Here is a 16935-nt window from a genome sequence, read left to right on the forward strand (position 1 = left end):
TTTGGTAGTGGTAGGTAGGATCTTTGTTGCCCAGGCTGGTCCCAAACAATCCATCTACCACAGCTAGAACTACAGATATGTGTCACAAACTCATACTGCCTTACAAAAGAAACGACAACCAAATCCACATAAACCTTTTGTTTTAATAAATAAGGAGTATTTGTGGCTTAGATTTTAAATCACATTTACAGATAAGGAAGACTAGACCCAAACAGTAACAGTGTAGCTAGTGTTGCTGGAGGAATGCAAGCCCCACATGCCATGACACCCAAAGAGCAGGGACAGCATGCACATCTCACTCTAGACTAGGAGCAGGGAGGATGGGTCCTTGGTGAGGGCCACGCAGCACCATCTGACCCTCGAGTCCTGCTGCAGAACCAGTGCACAGCTGTGGTGTCACACGAGCCGGGGCTGGGCTCCTGCCCACACCATGTGGCCCTCCCTTCTGTTGACATTGGGCTGAGGGCATTGGCTGCAGAGGGGATCCACTGATTACCAGTTAGAACAGAAAGAGGAAGCCACAGATATCTGCTATTCCACGAGTACAAGAGTACAGCTTGGATGAACTGCACCTCTCCAGGCTCAGTCCAGAAACTTCCTATTGGCGTTTGCACCAAACAAGGCTCCCCGAACTTCCGGCATCATCTGTAAAGAAGCCAGTCAGTAAATAAGGACCTCATGGGGACTGTCACATGGGGAGAGTCAGAGCTAAGCACAGCAGATCCGTCCTATCCGCTGCACTGTACCAGGGGCACTGAAGCAGTCACAGTGTGGGCTAACACCGACTGTTCACAAAAGGCACAGGGAAAAGAAGCCACACAGGAGATGGTGTGTCAACAGCGCTCCTGCACCACACAGTGGGTCAGATACCTTCTTTCTGAATGCCCACAACCTGCCAGGAGTGACCACACATAGCACTGAGAATGGAGTTCACACCGAGGGCCTCGTTAAAACATAGCTCCAAGGACTCTCCCTCAAATGTCTAAGGCTGTGGCAAATTTTAGGGGTCAAATAAACTCTTAGCAGTTACATAAAAGCCAGCATTCCTTAGGAACTTGTAAAACTGGTCCCACCTGCCAAAAGGAGTCACTTCCCTTACCTCTGGCAGGAACGACATATGGTTACCTGTGGCTGTGTATCAAAACCCTGCAGATCTCCAGGCTGCCTCAGTATCTATCACAAGTACCTGTCACACATTTCAAAGCCCACAGCTGGCATCCTAGCCCCTCTCACTTGCCCAAGGTACCCCTGTGCCCCCATTTTTCTCTCTTGCTCTTCTCACTTTCTCTCTCATTTCCATAACTCCACTATTCTCTCCCAGCCCTCCATTTCCAGTCCACTGGCCATGGTTGGTCTACTTCCTTCTCTCTCTGCTCTGGACCCTTCCAGATGTCTCTGGCTGCTCTCTCTCAAAACTACAATAAAAGCCTTAACCATATCGTGAAATGGTCATGCTGGCAGTTTTACTGTGCGCCCTCGAATACAACTTTATGTACTGGCAAAGACCTGAAAGGTAGGGGTGTGTGTGTGCGTGTTGGGAGGGGCAGGGAGAGAGAGCTGTGTGGATGTGGCTAGAGATGGAACAGGGTTTTATTGTCTAGCCTGGAACTGGCAATCCTCCTGTTTCCTGATACTGGAATTATATAGGTGTGCATCACTCTATCTGGCCTTAGGAGACAGAGAGGGGGTGGGGAGACGAGGGAGGGAGACACCATGCCTACATGCTATGGAGGCCACAGGAGAACCTCAGATGACCCTTTGGAGCCACCTTTCCTTGGCCTGGGGTTTACTGACTCAGTAAGCCCAGGAATCCTCCTGCACCTGCTTCCCTATCGCTGGGATTACAAATAGTCATCATGCCTGGCTTTCTATGTAGTTTCCTGATATTGAACTCAGATCCTCAAGCTTGTGAGGCAAGCACTTTACCCACTGAGCTATTTATCTGCCCAGGCCAGGCCTGAAGCTTTCATGTCCATTTAACTACTCATCTATATTACTGGATGCTATAGTAACTCCAGGTTACCCAAAGATGATACAGATAAGTGCTGTGGCCACAAGACAACCATTTCCATTTTCAGCATATTGCACTTTCTTGGAAACAAGGTCTCAATTTGTAGCTCAGACTGGACTCAAACACAGAAATTCTACCTCAGCTTCCCAAGTAGCAACGCTACCTTGTCTGGCTAAACTACTCCTTTTTGAGATAGGAGTTCTCTGTGTAGTCCTGGCTGTGCTAGAACTCACTCTGTAGACCAGGCTAGCGTCAGAACTCACGCTAAATCTGGCTGCCTGTAGGCATGCATTACCACACCTGGCCTAACCACACCCCTAAATCAAGGATTAAGCAAGTTGGCAATGCTGCTGTTAAGCATGCGTGGAGACGTGAGAACCAGCAGCCTTGCACTCACTTTCAAAGGCCCGTGTCCTTGCAGCACTTGAGAGCATGCCAGCCTGCTGTGGGGTATTCTTTCACACCACTGGGTTAATAGCCAAAAGCTAGACAGGACTTTTCAGGCAGAGGTGAAAGAAGAGACCAGCCAGACAAGAGAAAGCGGGAAAGCAACATGGCAGAGTAAAGGTAAAAAACGCCATGAGGGAAATCCAGGCAGTGGTGGCGCACGCCTTTAATCCCAGCACTCAGGAGGCAGAGGCAGGTGGATCTCTGTGAGTTCAAGACCAGCCTGGTCTACAAAGTGAGTTCCAGGACAGCCTCCAAAGCTACAGATAAACACTGTCTCAAAGAAAAAGAAAAAAAAAAAAAAAGCTATGAGGCAGAAAGTAAATTAATAGAAATGGGCTAATTTAACATGGTAAGGGCTAGTTAGAAACAAGCCTAAGCTATTGGCCAGGCTTTCATAATTAACAAGACGTCTCTGTGTGGTTATTTGGGAGCTGGCAGGCCTGGCAGGCGGGATGGAAAAAGTTCAACTACACCAGTCAAAAGGTAACCAGAAGCTTTCCGCACTCACCTGTTGCGCTATGAGGTCCAGCCGGCTTTCCAGAGTGTTGGAAACCTTTATCTTTCGATCCCCATTATAGATTTCAACTCCACCAGCTCTACAGAGAACACAGGAAGTAACAGGTTTGACAAGGTATGAATCCATGATGCTTACACCACTCCCTTGGCACAGGTGGCCTAGGCATGTGAAGTGCACATAGGGCAACAGGCTTGACATTGATTCAACAGCTGCAGTGAGAACTTAACACACAACACCAAGTAAGTGACTGCTGAACACAGCCATGTGGTTACATCACGCTGTCCAATTATAGCCAGGCCTTCCCAGCAAGGTGAAACTGGTGTCAATTATCATGGCTCTGAATCAACAGGCAGCCTCCCGAGAGGGAAGACAGATGACTCAACATGCTCAGCAGCCTATTATCCACCTCTAGCCCCTCGCTTGTCACCCTACTCCTCAGCCTCTCAGCACTCAAGGACACACAGGAACCATGAGGAGCAAGATTCTGTCAGTTACTATCAGACAAAGACCTGACTGATGTTTGAGACAACGGCTCACTAGGCAGTCCAAGCTAGCCTGGGCTCACCATCTACAATGCTCCTGCCTCTGCTGAGATTACATGTGCCAGTGTGCAAGCCTGGCAAAGGTTGTGCACTTTCTCCTTGGGATATTTTGGGGGTTGATGACACCCGCTTCCCCCTTTTATGCTTGGTGATGACCAGATGCTGCTTTGCTGAAACCCTGACCCCTGTGGTCGCTTGTTTTGGGGGAATGTGAGGATAGCTGCAGAGAGGAATTAGCAAAAATATTCTAGGCAAGCCCTGAATATCAGCTTAGGTTCCCCTCTCCGTTTGTATTTTGAGACAAGGTCTCCCTATATACAGTCCAAACTGGCCTCCAACACTCTAGCTCTATCCCGCCTCAGCCTCCTGAGTGCTAGCTACCAAGCCTGGATGAGCCTAAAGCTTTTGTGCAGCACTGGCTGTCCTGGAACTCTGCTCTGTAGACCAGGCTGGCCTTGTACTCAGAGATCTGCCTGCCTCTGCCTCTGCCTCCCGAGTACTGGGATTAAAGGGAAGTGCCACCAATGCCTGGCTTTGGCTTCATTAAAAATAAATTAACTAATTAAAAATCTCAGGTTGATCATGAACTCTAGACAATCTCTTGTTTCAGCTTCCCAAGTACTTCAGTTACTTCAAGTGCTACCATGCCAGCTTTTCCTGTGTGTTTATTCAGAATACTAGTATGCTTGGTCATGGAGTGGTGTCTCAGACTGGATACTGTACAATGGTATAATACTATACTGTATATAATGGTGTATATATACTACTATACATAGGTATTTTACTACTCTCTGGTGCTGGGGATGGACCCAGGGTCTCACATCCACTAAGTAGACCCTCCACTACTGAGCTACACCCCGGCCCATTTCATTCTGGAACTACATTCATCTCTGAAATTCAAAACACTTGATTGCTGGGTGGTGGTGGTGGTGGTAACACCTTTAATCCCAGCACTTGGGAGACAAAGGCAGTTGGATTTCTGAGTTCAAGGCCAGCCTGGTCTACCGAGTAAGTTCTAGGACAGCCAAGGATGCAGAGAAAGTAATCCTGCCTCAAAAACCCAAACCAAAACAAAAGAGGCTCCAGGCCTGATGGCTTTTGCACTGTCTGCTCAGTTTCCACAGCACACCGGCACCAGGCACCAATGAGTGCTGCCTAGACATTACCTCATTCAATGCTGTAAGAGTGCTAGGTAGCTGTACTTCAATTTACTGATGTCAGCTGGCCACGGTGAGCCAAGCCTGTAACCCCAGCCTCCTGATTTCAGATTGCTGGAAACAAAATCAACCTGGTCTACAGAGTGAAATCCTCTCTCACCCCGTCACCACCAGAAAAACAAAACCAGAAAGAGGTCAAGGCTCAGTGAGGTTAAGTAAGGGGTCCAACACCGCTCAGATAGTATGTGGCAAAGTGAGGAAGGAAACCCAATTCTGAATCATCTCGATGTTTATGACCTCCTGGATTCTACCTTGTGTAGCAAGAAACAAAACCCCAAAGCCCCAAATCTAATTTTGATGACAATGTTCAATCCATTTTACATTCCTAAGCCTCATTCTTTCCAATTAAGTTCAAAATGTATTCCAGGTTAGGCAGTGAAGGCAATGTGACCCCAGACAGACAAACTCTCCCAAAGTGTACCCCATCTTCACCGTCACTTCCTCAGTCAGAAGAAACTTGGTAGTTACTTGAACGGAAAGCAGCTGTGGGCATCTGCTATGGACATGGACACTCATTTCCCTAGGGTTACCTTCCACACTCCCCACAAAGAAACCGCCACCTAGCTCTGAGCACAAGTGCTACCTCTCTGACCACAAGAGGAGCCTGCAGTGATGAGGGAGAGCAGAGTCCTGATGGGAAAACAGCCACAGGAACTCAGGGAACACCAACCACACCTCTGACCTACAGCAAAGACCTCATCCAAGAAAACACTTTTCTTATTTAGAGTTGAGAAGTAAACCCAAGTATGGGCTTTACCACTTAGCTAGGCCACACCTACCCCCCACAAAACAACACCCCCACACTTTTCTTCCCACAGCAAGAAGCAGACTCAACAACAGGAAGCCTCCTTACATTTCCTCAGGCAGGTAGGCCTCCTGGTCAATTTGGACATCAACATCTTTTTTGGTGGCAATTTTATACATAGGAATTGCTTTTTGTACTGCAGCCTACGGGAAAAGAACAGAAAACAATGAGATTTTCAAGTGAAAACAAACTTTGCTGCTGAGGATGTACAACAGTGCTATTCCTGAGGAAGAATGAGAAAAGGAGAGGCCACACATAGGAGGGAGGAAGAGACAGGCTCATCTGTGAACACTCGATGGGTCTGGAACTGAATGAACACACCAGGACAGCCCCACAGAGCTCAGGTGTGAGTTACGGGGCAGCAGACGGGTATCAGGAGTGTGGTGGGATGGGGGTTTGGCTGCTGGCCTGACCTTAACTGGCAGCTGTAGAAGTGGGGCAATACCGCTAACTAAGAGAGGTATGTACCACACCCCTTACAACAGAAGTACTAGGCTGGAAAGCTGCTTGGAATGTGAATTCCATCACGCACAAGGCACCTCACAACCATCTGTAACTCAGGGGACCCACCACCCTCTTCTGGCCTAGAAGGGTACCAGACACAAAGGTGGTAGGTACACAAACATACATTCAGACAGAACATCCATACACATAAAAAACTTTTAAGTAAGGGACTGGAGAGATGGCTCAGAGGATAAGAGCACTGTCTACTCTTCCATAAGTCCCAAGTTCAATTCCCAGAATTACATAGTGGCTCACAACTATCTATAATATTTGGTGCCCTCTTCTGGCCTGCAGACAGAACAGTGTATACATAATAAATAAATAAATCTTTAAAAGAAAGTTTTAATTAAAATTAAATAAATATTGTCAAGTATGAAGAGATACAAGAACCTTTGTGCATTTGTGGATAGAAATGTAAAACACGAGGCAGAGGCAGAGGCAGGAGGATCTCTGAGGTCAAGGCCAGCCTGGTCTACAGAGTGAGTTCAAGGCAGCCAGGACTGCTACACAGAGAAACCCTGTCTCAAAAAATCCTGGAAAGGGCTGGGCGGTGGAGGCAGAGGTAAGAGGATCTATGAGTTCAGTGCCAGCCTGTTCTAGCAAATTCCAGATTAGTCAGGAATAGATTCATAAAGAAACCCTGTTTTAAAACAAAAAACAAACAAAAAAGCAGGGTGAGCAAGTCAGCAAACAGCGCTCCTCCAAAGCCTCGGCATCAGTTCCTGCCTCCGGGTTCCTGCCCTGACTTCCTTCAGTGATCACATTCTACCAACCAGTGACATCTCTGACACTTCCCCCCCTTCTCAACACGAATCTAAGTTCTTTACCTTCACCAAAGGTAGATCTTGTTTCCTGCAACGCACAATCATCCGAGGCTCCAACAGCTGGTACAAGCCCTGTAAAAGCAACCAGAGTTTATAGTAGAAAACAGTTCAACAGTGTCCTGTAGTTCCTCCCAGTGTCACCCAGTAAGCTCTGCAAAGACGACATGCAGAATTGAGAACAGAGAGCACAGCCCCATATTAACACAGTCAATTCCTATGGGATCCTATTAGCTGAACTGAGGACAAATGAATAAAAGATTCATAACCCAGAAGCAAACAACTGTTTGAACTTTCTTCTTTCTTGCATCACTAGGCATTGAACCTGAGTGTTATCCACAAGCTATGCAAGTATTCTGCCTTTACCACCAAGCTATAGCTATGTCTTCAGCACTAACCGTGGGTTTAAAGCCAAGTATTTAAAGGTCAAATAAAAGTAGGAACATATAAAGATGCAGACAACAGGTAGATTTGACTAGAGAGTCAGAAAGCACTTGTACAATCATATGAAATAGTATAAACATCTTCAAGTCCCAGACAGACAAACAGATGTCACCCTTGCGCAGCACACACACCAGACACAGGGAAGAGGAAAGAAAAAGAAGTTGAGGTGGGAAAATCGAGCTGGCCCCTGGCAGACCTTAAAGGCTCTCAGGGCTGCAGCTGTGCACGGCCACCTTGGCAAAGAAACGTACCTGGAGGACCAGCCCATCCAGCAGCACTTGGTATCTGGTTGTATCTTTTACCACCTTGCTGAGCCTCTGTTTTGCCTCAGTTAGCAGATCCTACAAGAAATGGAAAGAAAGAGCACTGTATCTACCCCATCATAGCTCATGCCCATCGCCTCATATCCCACTGCTGGGTTTTCACTAAATGCACATCCCTAGACACATGATAATGTACGTGTCAAATCTGATATCAAACTATCATCACAAGTGTACACACACACACACACACACACACACACACACACACACACACACACACGCACACACAGGAGGAAGCTGGAGAGACTCTCATACTATGTATACCGTTTATATTGTCCACTCTATGAAACAACAAAAGAACCTAATTTTTTGTTTGTTTTGAGACAGGGTTTCTCTGTGTAGCCCTGGCTGTTCTGGAATTCTGTAGATAAGGCTGGAGTCAAACTCAGAATCCACCTGCTTTGTTTCTCTAGTGCTGGAAACAAAGGTGTGTACCTCCATCGCCTGTGTAAAACAATTTTTTTTCTAAATTGAAAGCAGGTGTGGCTCTTAGTTTTACATTCATGGCTCTATATTCAGCCCCTCCTTCATGCACCCACGGCTTGCTTCTTATTGCTGTATGATCAAAGGCTGTCTTATATGCCATCATGTCAAAAGGTCACCAAACTCAAGGCCAGACTATTATCAGACCTGCATTTATTATTAATATCTAATATAATGATTTGCTAAACAAATCATTTCTCTCCAAAAACTGCTCATAAACCTGAGCATGGTGGTACATGCTTGTAACTCTACACTCAGAAGACTCAGACTGGTTGGCAGAGGTCAGCCTGGACTACAGAGTGAGTTCCAGAACAGCCAAAACTACACAGAGAAACTCTGTCTTAAAAAACAGAACAAAGAAACAAAAAGACTCAGACTGGAGGAGGATCAATTAGGCCAACTACACATTGAGACATACTCTCACAAAAGCAAGCAAACAAAAACACCAATCCAAGCAAACACAACAGCAACAAAAACCATCATTTCTAAATGTCAACTAATGATTGTCATTCATAGTTCCATAGCTCTAGACCTAAGTACTCACAGTGATGAGGTCATCTCTTGCTCTGAGGACTTTGAGCCTTGCTTGGTTCATCAGATTGGACATTTGACTACAAAAAGGATGGGAGAATATCAATACAACATCAAAACTACAGAAAAATCCCAGCACTCGGGAGGCAGAGGCAGGAGGATTTCTGTGAGTTCGAGACCAGCCTGGACTACCAAGCGAGTTCCAGGACAGCCTCCAAAGCCACAGAGAAACCCTGTCTCGAAAAAACAAAAAACAAAAACAAAAAAAAAAAACTACAGAAAAATGCACAACTTTCCATGTAAGAGCAAAGGACGCTTGACAAACAGTAAGCAACCTTCAGTGGTAAACCTGTGATTTCCATGTTCTTTCACCATTTTTGTTCTTGGTTTTTGAGACAAGGTCTGATTTCATAGCTCTGGCTAGTCTCAACTCTCTATGTAGACCAGGCTGGCCTGGAACCTAGAGCTCTTCCTTCCTCTGCCTCTGTTGGGATTATAGGAGTGTACCACGTGCCCAGCTCTTCTTTCATCTGTTTGCTTTGGAGATAAGCTGTAGATCTGCTTATCCTTGTCATTTTTGAACTTGTGACCCTCTTGATTCAGACACAAGCTAATACCCCAGCTAAGGTTTCTGTTCCACAGTGACAGAACTCCATCAACCTGCTAAAGTCAAGAACTAGAATCCCAGTTTAAGGCCAGCTTGGTCTACAAAGTGAGTTTCAGTACAACCAGGGCTACACAGAGAAACCCTGCCTCTGGGGGGGGTGAATGAATGAATCAAGAACTAGACTCTCAGCCAGGCTTGGTGGCACACGCCTTTAATCCCAGCACTTGGGAGGCAGAGGCAGGCTGATCTCTGTGAGTTTGAGACCCTCCTGGTCTACAAGAGCTAGTTCCAGGACAGTCTCCAAAGCCACATAGAAACCCTGTCTCGAAAAACCAAAACAAAACAAACCAAAACAAAAAACAAAAAACCTAGACTCTCAAACTGCTGTCTTGTCTCATTAATTCTGAACTTTCTTTTGGATGAAGTATAGATCTCAGGGATGGAGTTTTAGGCCCTGCACAGGGTAAGCAAGCACTGTACACCTGAGCACTCCCTGTGACCTTGTTTCACTGACTTTCAAGCCTTCTTAAGGCTGAGGACATGGCTCAGCTGGTTGGGGGAACGTGTGGACAACACAAAGCCCTGGAATCAATCTCCAGCAGCGCAGAAACCACATATGGCGGCACCGGCCTGCTGTCCCACTTGGGAGGTAGATGCAGGAAGGTCAGCAAACTCAGGCCAACTTGGACTAAAGACATGGTTTCCTCAATTTTGTGCATTTACCATCACCTCCTTACATTTTCTTCTGCTGCTCAATTTGCTTTTCTTTCTTCTCATAGTATTCCATAATCTTCAGCCTTTGAGTTTGCACAAGGCGACCTTTCTCAATGTTGAACTCTTCTTCTGCCTAGGAAAAATTACATACATTAATTTAATATATTGGATTTGGCTGATCATTTTATTTTAAGCACCCAGGAACCAGGAATACTTCCATATGTTCACTTATTCCCTATGTGAAACAGAAAATCTATTATAACACTTAACTCAAAGATTATTTGTTGGCCGGACAGTGATGATGCATGCCTTTAATTCCAGCACTCAGGAGGCAGAGGCAGGAGGGTGTCTGTGAGTTCGAAGCCAGCCTGGTCTACAGAGTGAGTTCCAGGCCAGAAAAGGCTGTTATACAGAGAAACCCTATCTTGAAAAACAAAAAAAAAAAAAACAAACGATTACTTTTTAAAAAAAAAAGATTTACCAAAACAATACAGAGAAACCCTGTCTCGAAAAACCAAAAAAAAAAAAAAAAAAAAAAAAAAAGATTTATTTATTATGTAGACAGTATTCTGGCATTCATATCTACACACCAGAAGAGGCACCAGATGGTTGTGAGCCACCATGTGGTTGCTGGGAACCGAACTCAGGACCTCTGGAAGAGCAGTCAGTGCTCTTAACTGCTGAGCCATCTCTCTGGCCCCTAAACTTTTTTTTTCAATTTATTATTTACATTCCAATTCCAGTTTCCCCCCTCCTCCTGCTCCCCTCACCCCTCCTCCCACCTGCTCCTCAGAGAAGGTAAGGTCTTCCCTAGGAAGTCAACTAAGTCTGTCTTTTCAGAGACAGGACCAAGGCACCTCTGCACCCCCACACCCGTGTCTAGGCTGGGCAAGGTATCCATATAGAATGGGCTCCACTAAGTCAGTTTGTCCATTAGAGTTAGAACTGGGACCCACTGCCAGTGGCCTCACTGTCCCAGTCACACCGTTGTCATCTCTATTAAGGGAGTCTAGTTTGGTCTTATTGTTGTTTATTTAAATGTGTCTGCCATATGTATGCAGGTGCTTCTGAAGGTCAGATGAAAGGATATTAGACTCCCATGGGCCTGAAGTTAGAGGTGACTATGAGCCATGCCATATAGGTGCTAGGAACCAAACTCTGGTCTATGTAGCAGTTATAATGCTCTTGACCAATGAGCTATGTCTCTAACCCTCAACAGTCTTTTGGTAGAGGGCTTGAGTGTCATTCAGTCCCAGCATGCCATAAAACAGGCAAGACAGCACAGGATGATTCCAGTGCCTGGGAGAGTAAAGAACAGGAGTTCAAGGTCATGTTTTACTACGTTGCTGAGCTAGGGGCCAGCTAGGAGAATGAGGCCCTGAAGGAAAGACAAGGGTGGCAGTGGCAGGCTAGCAAGACAGCGCAGAGGGTTAAGGCAGCAAGCCTGAGGACCTAAGATCCAAGGAGCCACTCAGCACAAAGACCCCAAAGTTACTCTCTGAGCCCCACATATCCCCTCCCCTCAAAGAAAGGTAGGTGGAAAAAAACCGAAGTGGCACTCGGGAGACGGCTCAACTGTTAAAGGCACTCGCTGCTCTTATAGAGGACCTGGGTTCAGTTCTGAGCAGCCACATCAGATAGCTTTCCACTACCCCTGAGTCCAGTTACAGGGGACTCAACACCCACCGGCCTCAGGGACACCGGAATGCATGTGGTACACACAAACTCATACAGTCTCACGCACACACATAAACAAGGAGAAGTGAATCTTTTTTTTTTTTTTAAGTTTCTCTCTCTTTTGTTTTTAGCTGGGCAGTAGTGTCACACGTCTTCAATCCCAGCACTCAGGGAGGCAGAGGCAGGTAGAGTTTGAGGCCAGCCTGGTCCACAGAGCCAGTTCCTGGAGATAATCATATGTGACGTGAAACCAAATAATTTTAGCAGTAGTACTACTTAAGAAAACCAAAAATAGCATGAACTTTTAGATAAGTAAAACTCAAAATCTCACCTTTGCATCAATTTCTTCTGCTTTCTCATTGGCTTCTTGTTCAATGAAAGCCATCATGTGCTTAATCTATGTGGGAAAAGACATTATGTTTTAAGTGAGTAAGAGAAGACAATGACATCTAACTTCAGAGTCACAAGAGGATTATCTTCTTACAAGGTAATCCAGGCCTGTCTTGTCTATGGGGCACTTCCATGGCAGCCAGGGTTACGAAGCCAGTGCAAAGACTTCAGAAGGCACAAGACTAAGGCTGCTTCTCTCAAGCACATCTGGAACAAACCGCACAACCACGGACACTTTCCATGAAGCTGTTACCACAGGCAGCTCATGCCGTTCCTTGGGTTTGCTGTTGGTTCTCACCTCCAGGGCGTCTAAATAGGCCCCACCTTCCGCTTGCACCAGCCTTCACACGGCTAACACCTCTGGCCCCAGCTCCGCCACCAACTCCCGAAGCTCCCACTGCTGTGTTCCTAGGACACTTTGTACCTCCCTCAACCAAGCACCTAAGCATCTGGATTTTTCCCATGTTTTCTTATTGTGTGTATGTTAGTGCACACTTGTGCACAGGCTAGAGGTTAGCTCTCTACTTCCACCAAGTAGGTAGGTCCCAGAGATTAAACTCATCATCAGGCTAATAAGCCAGCTGTCCTGGTTGGGTTTTTTGTCAACTTGTACAATGACACAAGCTGGAGTTAGTTATCTGAGAAGAGGGAAGGACCCACAATTGAGAAAACTGTCTCCAGGAGAATGGCCTGTAGGCAAGCCCGAATGAATGACGTTTCTTAGTGATTTATGTGGGAGGGCCCAGTCCACTGTGGGTTGTGCCACCTTTGGGATGTATAGAAAAGCAGGCTGAGCAAGGCATGTTTGTTCCATGACCTCTGTTTCAGTCCCTGACTCCAGGTTCCTGCCTTCTTTCAGGATGGACTGTGATATGTAAGTGTAATTGAAATAAACCCTTTCCCCTATAAGTTGCTTTTGACCATGGTTTATCATGGCAATAAAAATCTTAACTAAGAGGCTGAGAGATGGCTCACTGGTTAAGAGCACTGGCTGCTCTTCCAGACGACCTGGGTTCAATTCCCAGCACCCAAATGGCAGCTCACAACTGTCTGTAACTCAAGTTCCAGGGGATCTGACATCCTCACACATACATGCAGGCAAAACACTAAGGCACAGAAAGAGAAGGAAGGAAGGAAGGAAAGAAGGAAGGAAGAAAGGAAGGAAGGAAGGAACCCTAAGACAGAAATAAATGATGTTTTTTAAAAAAAGCATTTTAAAAGTTGGGCATAGCAGCACAAGCCTGTAATCCCTGCACCTGGGAAGCAGAGGCATGTGGATCTCTTGTAAACCAACCTGACTGCACAGTGAGACCCAAGCTCAAAACATAAACACACTTTAAATCCACTAGGTTTCCTGGGTGAAACCAATTCAAACCTGCATTACCTGCCTTCCTTAGTTGTGCTGGACCTCTAGAGCTGCCTTGGTCAGCCTAGAGCAAAGGCATTCATTTAAACCCAGGCCACAGAAGCCTATTTACAGTCAACCAAGAGTCTAAGAAAATGAGTCACCCTTGAAGGACATTTAACTCCACCCCCTGAGCCAGAAAAAAAAAACAAAACAGACCTTTCAAAATGTGGGATTTGTTTTTTCCTTTCTTTTCTAATTATTCATGACAGGGTTTCTCTGTGTTACTCTGGCTGTCCTAGGCCTTGCTCTGTAGACCAGGTTGGCCTCGAACTCACAGAGATCCACCTGCCCCTGCCTCCCAAGTGCAGGGTCTATGTTAGCCACCATGCCCAGCTAGAATCTAGGATTTCTTATGAACCTACTGTATGCTTGGCACTTGGTCTATATACTGCTGAGAATATATTCAATAAAACATATTATCCTTGGCCTGGGAGTGTAGCTCACTTGCCCACCAAGACCTGGGTTGGAGCCCTATCACCACACACACACACACACACACACACACACACACACACACACACACACACACACCAAAACAAGCCCTCAAAGGCAAAAAAGACCTCTGCCCTCACAGGAGTGCAGACTGTAAACAGGAATTTCATTTTACATAAGGAAAAGATTACTTTGTTCTACAACCAATGAACACACACTTTGTTTTCATACTATAGCTTTCCTGTGCTGGCCAACCACATGGTTCTAACAAGGAGTGAGAAGGGAACAGGGGGATGGGGGGGTTGGGGGGTGTGTGTGAAAAAAAAAGGGAACTGGATTGTGCCAGCTAAGAACATGTGGTGGGTACTCTACTTTTCCATTGCATCAAGTTTTTCCTTTGCTAAAATCCTGAAGCAGTGATAAATGTTCCAAAGCCGTTTTCTGTGAAAACACTGTAGGAATTCTTAACCTTCACCATGGACATCACCTCTTTCCCTCCTGGTATCACCGCGGCTCCCTCAAGTGGAAGAACCTTACTGTTCTTAATGCATATCTGGTTAAGGATGGAATGAAAAGATATTTCTACCAAAGAGATGGAAACATCAGAGACAAAAACACTGTTCATCTAGAAGGTTCACAAGCCATTTAGTGTGCTTTAGTCACGAGTTTCCTAGTGCTTGGAGAAAAAAACTGCACTCAAGATGCAAGGCATAAGAACCTAGAGGCCAAGAATTCTCGGTTATGTAGAACTGGACACCAGCCTGGGCTACAGGAGACCCTATCTCAAAAAGAGGGTGGAGGAACTGACCTGAACCCAGGGTTTGCTTAACCTTTTCCACAAACCCTAACCCACCTAATTTGTGGCTCTTAAGTGCAATAAGAAAAGGCTTTTTCATTCGACAAATAGTAATGTAAACTTTAGGTTCACGATTCTGACTTCCCGGGATGAAAAGACCCGGCTCACATCACGGAGGTCCTCAAAAGGAAGCTGGGCTTTCCCAACAGTGTCTTTCCTATCATATATTGTGGGACATTCCTTCGAGTTGGGAAAAAAAATCAAGAAAAAAATAAGCAGCGTTCAGCCTTTGCACAAAACTCTGCCGGGTTAATCAGTGAGAACCCCAGGAAAAAGGGGGCTGCCGAGAAGGCAGGCAGAGTCGGTTGGAGGCTCCCCGCCAGCAAGTGGAAGCAGCGGTCACGCGGGATGCGGTGCAGCCCCTCTCTTCGGGTCCGCAAACCTTCCCCGCGCAAACCATCGGCACCCAGAGCGTCGGCGGTCCGAGGAGGACTCGTCCGCAGGGCTCGGGCCGCCCTAAGACCCGGCTCTACCGGAGCCAAACGCCAGCACGGCCCTCAGGACCGTCCTGCGGCCGCGCAGCACCCAACCCGGCCCTCACCTGCTTCTGCACGTCGGCATCGCTGAGGGCCATGGCGAAGGCGAAGCTCGGCCAGGGGACCGCCTCGAGTCTGGGCTTTAAGCGGCGGCGGAACAAACCCGAGACGAAAGTCCAGTGTCAGACTCAGCTTCCTTTACTTCATAACCCCGGCTTCCGGTTCCTGTCAGGTGACCAAGCGGCCCGAGCCTTCCCAACCAATAGAACAAGAACTGTACCCTCGGAAGTTCCGCCCTTCCTCCCAAGCGCATGCGAGGACTGTCCATCAGGAGTCTTTTTTTTTTTTTTTTCTGGTGACTCGTGATTGCTCGTCAAGGACAAAATACTTCACAAGAGAAAGGAGAGAGCTTTAGAGATTTTTGTATCAGACATTAATCAGAATTATTTATACTTCTTCGGCGGTCGCTTTTGTAAGACAACTTTTTTTTTTTTTCAGGCAGGCCTCCACCTGCCAAGCTCTGAATTATGGATACGCACCAAGCTTGGCTCACCCACTGTAAAAAGTTTAGATAATTTACTCAGAGCTCAAGGGAGAAAAAAAGCCGCTTGTGAAGGTTCACACCTTTAATCCCAGCCCACAGGAAGCAGAGGCAAAGACGCCTGCTAGGTTTACAGAGTGAGTTTCAGGACAGCTTGGGCAACACACAGAAACCCTGTCTCAAACAAGTAAATAGATAAACAAGACTTTACTCAGAGCTTGAGATGTAGCGCAGTTTGCAGAATGCTTGCCGAACACACGCCAAGTCTTGGATTTCCGTCCCAGCATCTGTTAACTGGGTGTGGCGAGGCATAATCGCAATTGCAACACAGTCGGAGGCTGGGGAATCATTCTAGCCCTAAACTCCACATCATTCCTTGACATCGGAAATTTGAAGGCTGCCAGGGCTAGAGATTGAATAAGTGTTTTTATTTAATCCAAACCATGGGACTAGAGACAAGGCTCAGGGATGAAGGGCACTGGCTCCTCTTCCAAAGGATTTGGTTTAATTCCCAGCAGCCCTGTGGCAGGTACTTCACAATTGTAACTCCAGTTCAAGAGATCCAATGACTTCCTGGGTTCCAGGCATGCAGGCAAAACACCTATAACACATTTTAAAACAACAAAACAAAATCCAAACCACATTTAGTATTAATAAAAACAAAGCGTGTTCCAAGACAGCCAGAGAGCTATTACACAGAGAAAGCCTGTCTTGAAAAACAAACAAACAAACAAATAAATAAGATAAAAATTAGCCCTTCAATGTACCAATATGCAGCTTCAGTGCAGTACTGATTTTGTTTGGTCCAGGAGGACTTACAGTCAATGCACTATGACAGGTTGTAAACATTTCCATACCTAACTCATTAAGTTTTACATTACCCTTGGAATTACAGGGATACAAAATAGGTATACAAATCAAATATTCATAATAAGTCATAAATTAAAAAAATTATTTGGAGCCCAGAGGTGGCTCATGCCTTTAAGCCCAGCACTTAGGAGGCAGAAGCAGGTGGATCTCAGTGAGTTCGAGGCCAGCCTGGTCTACAAAGTGAGTTCCAGGAAGTCAGGACTGTTACACAGAGAAACCCTCTCTTGAAAAACATATTATGACTGGCTAAATATGCTATTTTTTAAAAAAAAAGATTTATTTATTTATTTATTATGTATGTGGTGCTCTGCCTGCA

The 16935-nt window shown here is 46.1% G+C and overlaps 1 protein-coding gene across 1 annotated transcript; it reads right to left on the bottom strand.

The window, feature by feature from the left end:
* Positions 1–123: 123 nt before the first annotated feature.
* On the bottom strand, positions 124–15433 carry Atp6v1e1 (ATPase H+ transporting V1 subunit E1). Its single transcript, XM_005066046.4, has 9 exons — positions 15274–15433; positions 11978–12043; positions 9993–10102; positions 8662–8728; positions 7563–7652; positions 6874–6942; positions 5591–5685; positions 2970–3057; positions 124–645 (listed from the first exon to the last, which is right to left on the bottom strand). Exons 1-9 carry the CDS (start codon positions 15304–15306, stop codon positions 583–585), a joined length of 681 nt encoding a protein of 226 aa, XP_005066103.1. The 5' UTR covers positions 15307–15433; the 3' UTR covers positions 124–582.
* Positions 15434–16935: the final 1502 nt, after the last annotated feature.

This window comes from Mesocricetus auratus, unplaced genomic scaffold (genome assembly GCF_017639785.1).
Source record: "Mesocricetus auratus isolate SY011 unplaced genomic scaffold, BCM_Maur_2.0 Super-Scaffold_100676, whole genome shotgun sequence".
Taxonomy (NCBI): Eukaryota; Metazoa; Chordata; class Mammalia; order Rodentia; family Cricetidae; genus Mesocricetus; species Mesocricetus auratus.

Excerpts from the sequence above, each read along its gene's own strand:
- Atp6v1e1 (XM_005066046.4), bottom strand. The coding sequence starts at position 15,306 with ATGGCCCTCAGCGATGCCGACGTGCAGAAGCAG. Across the intron at positions 3,058-5,590 it reads GCCTACCTGCCTGAGGAAAT|AGCTGGTGGAGTTGAAATCT; the intron begins GTAAGGAGGCTT and ends TGTTCTCTGTAG. Across the intron at positions 646-2,969 it reads TGGACCTCATAGCGCAACAG|ATGATGCCGGAAGTTCGGGG; the intron begins GTGAGTGCGGAA and ends GCTTCTTTACAG.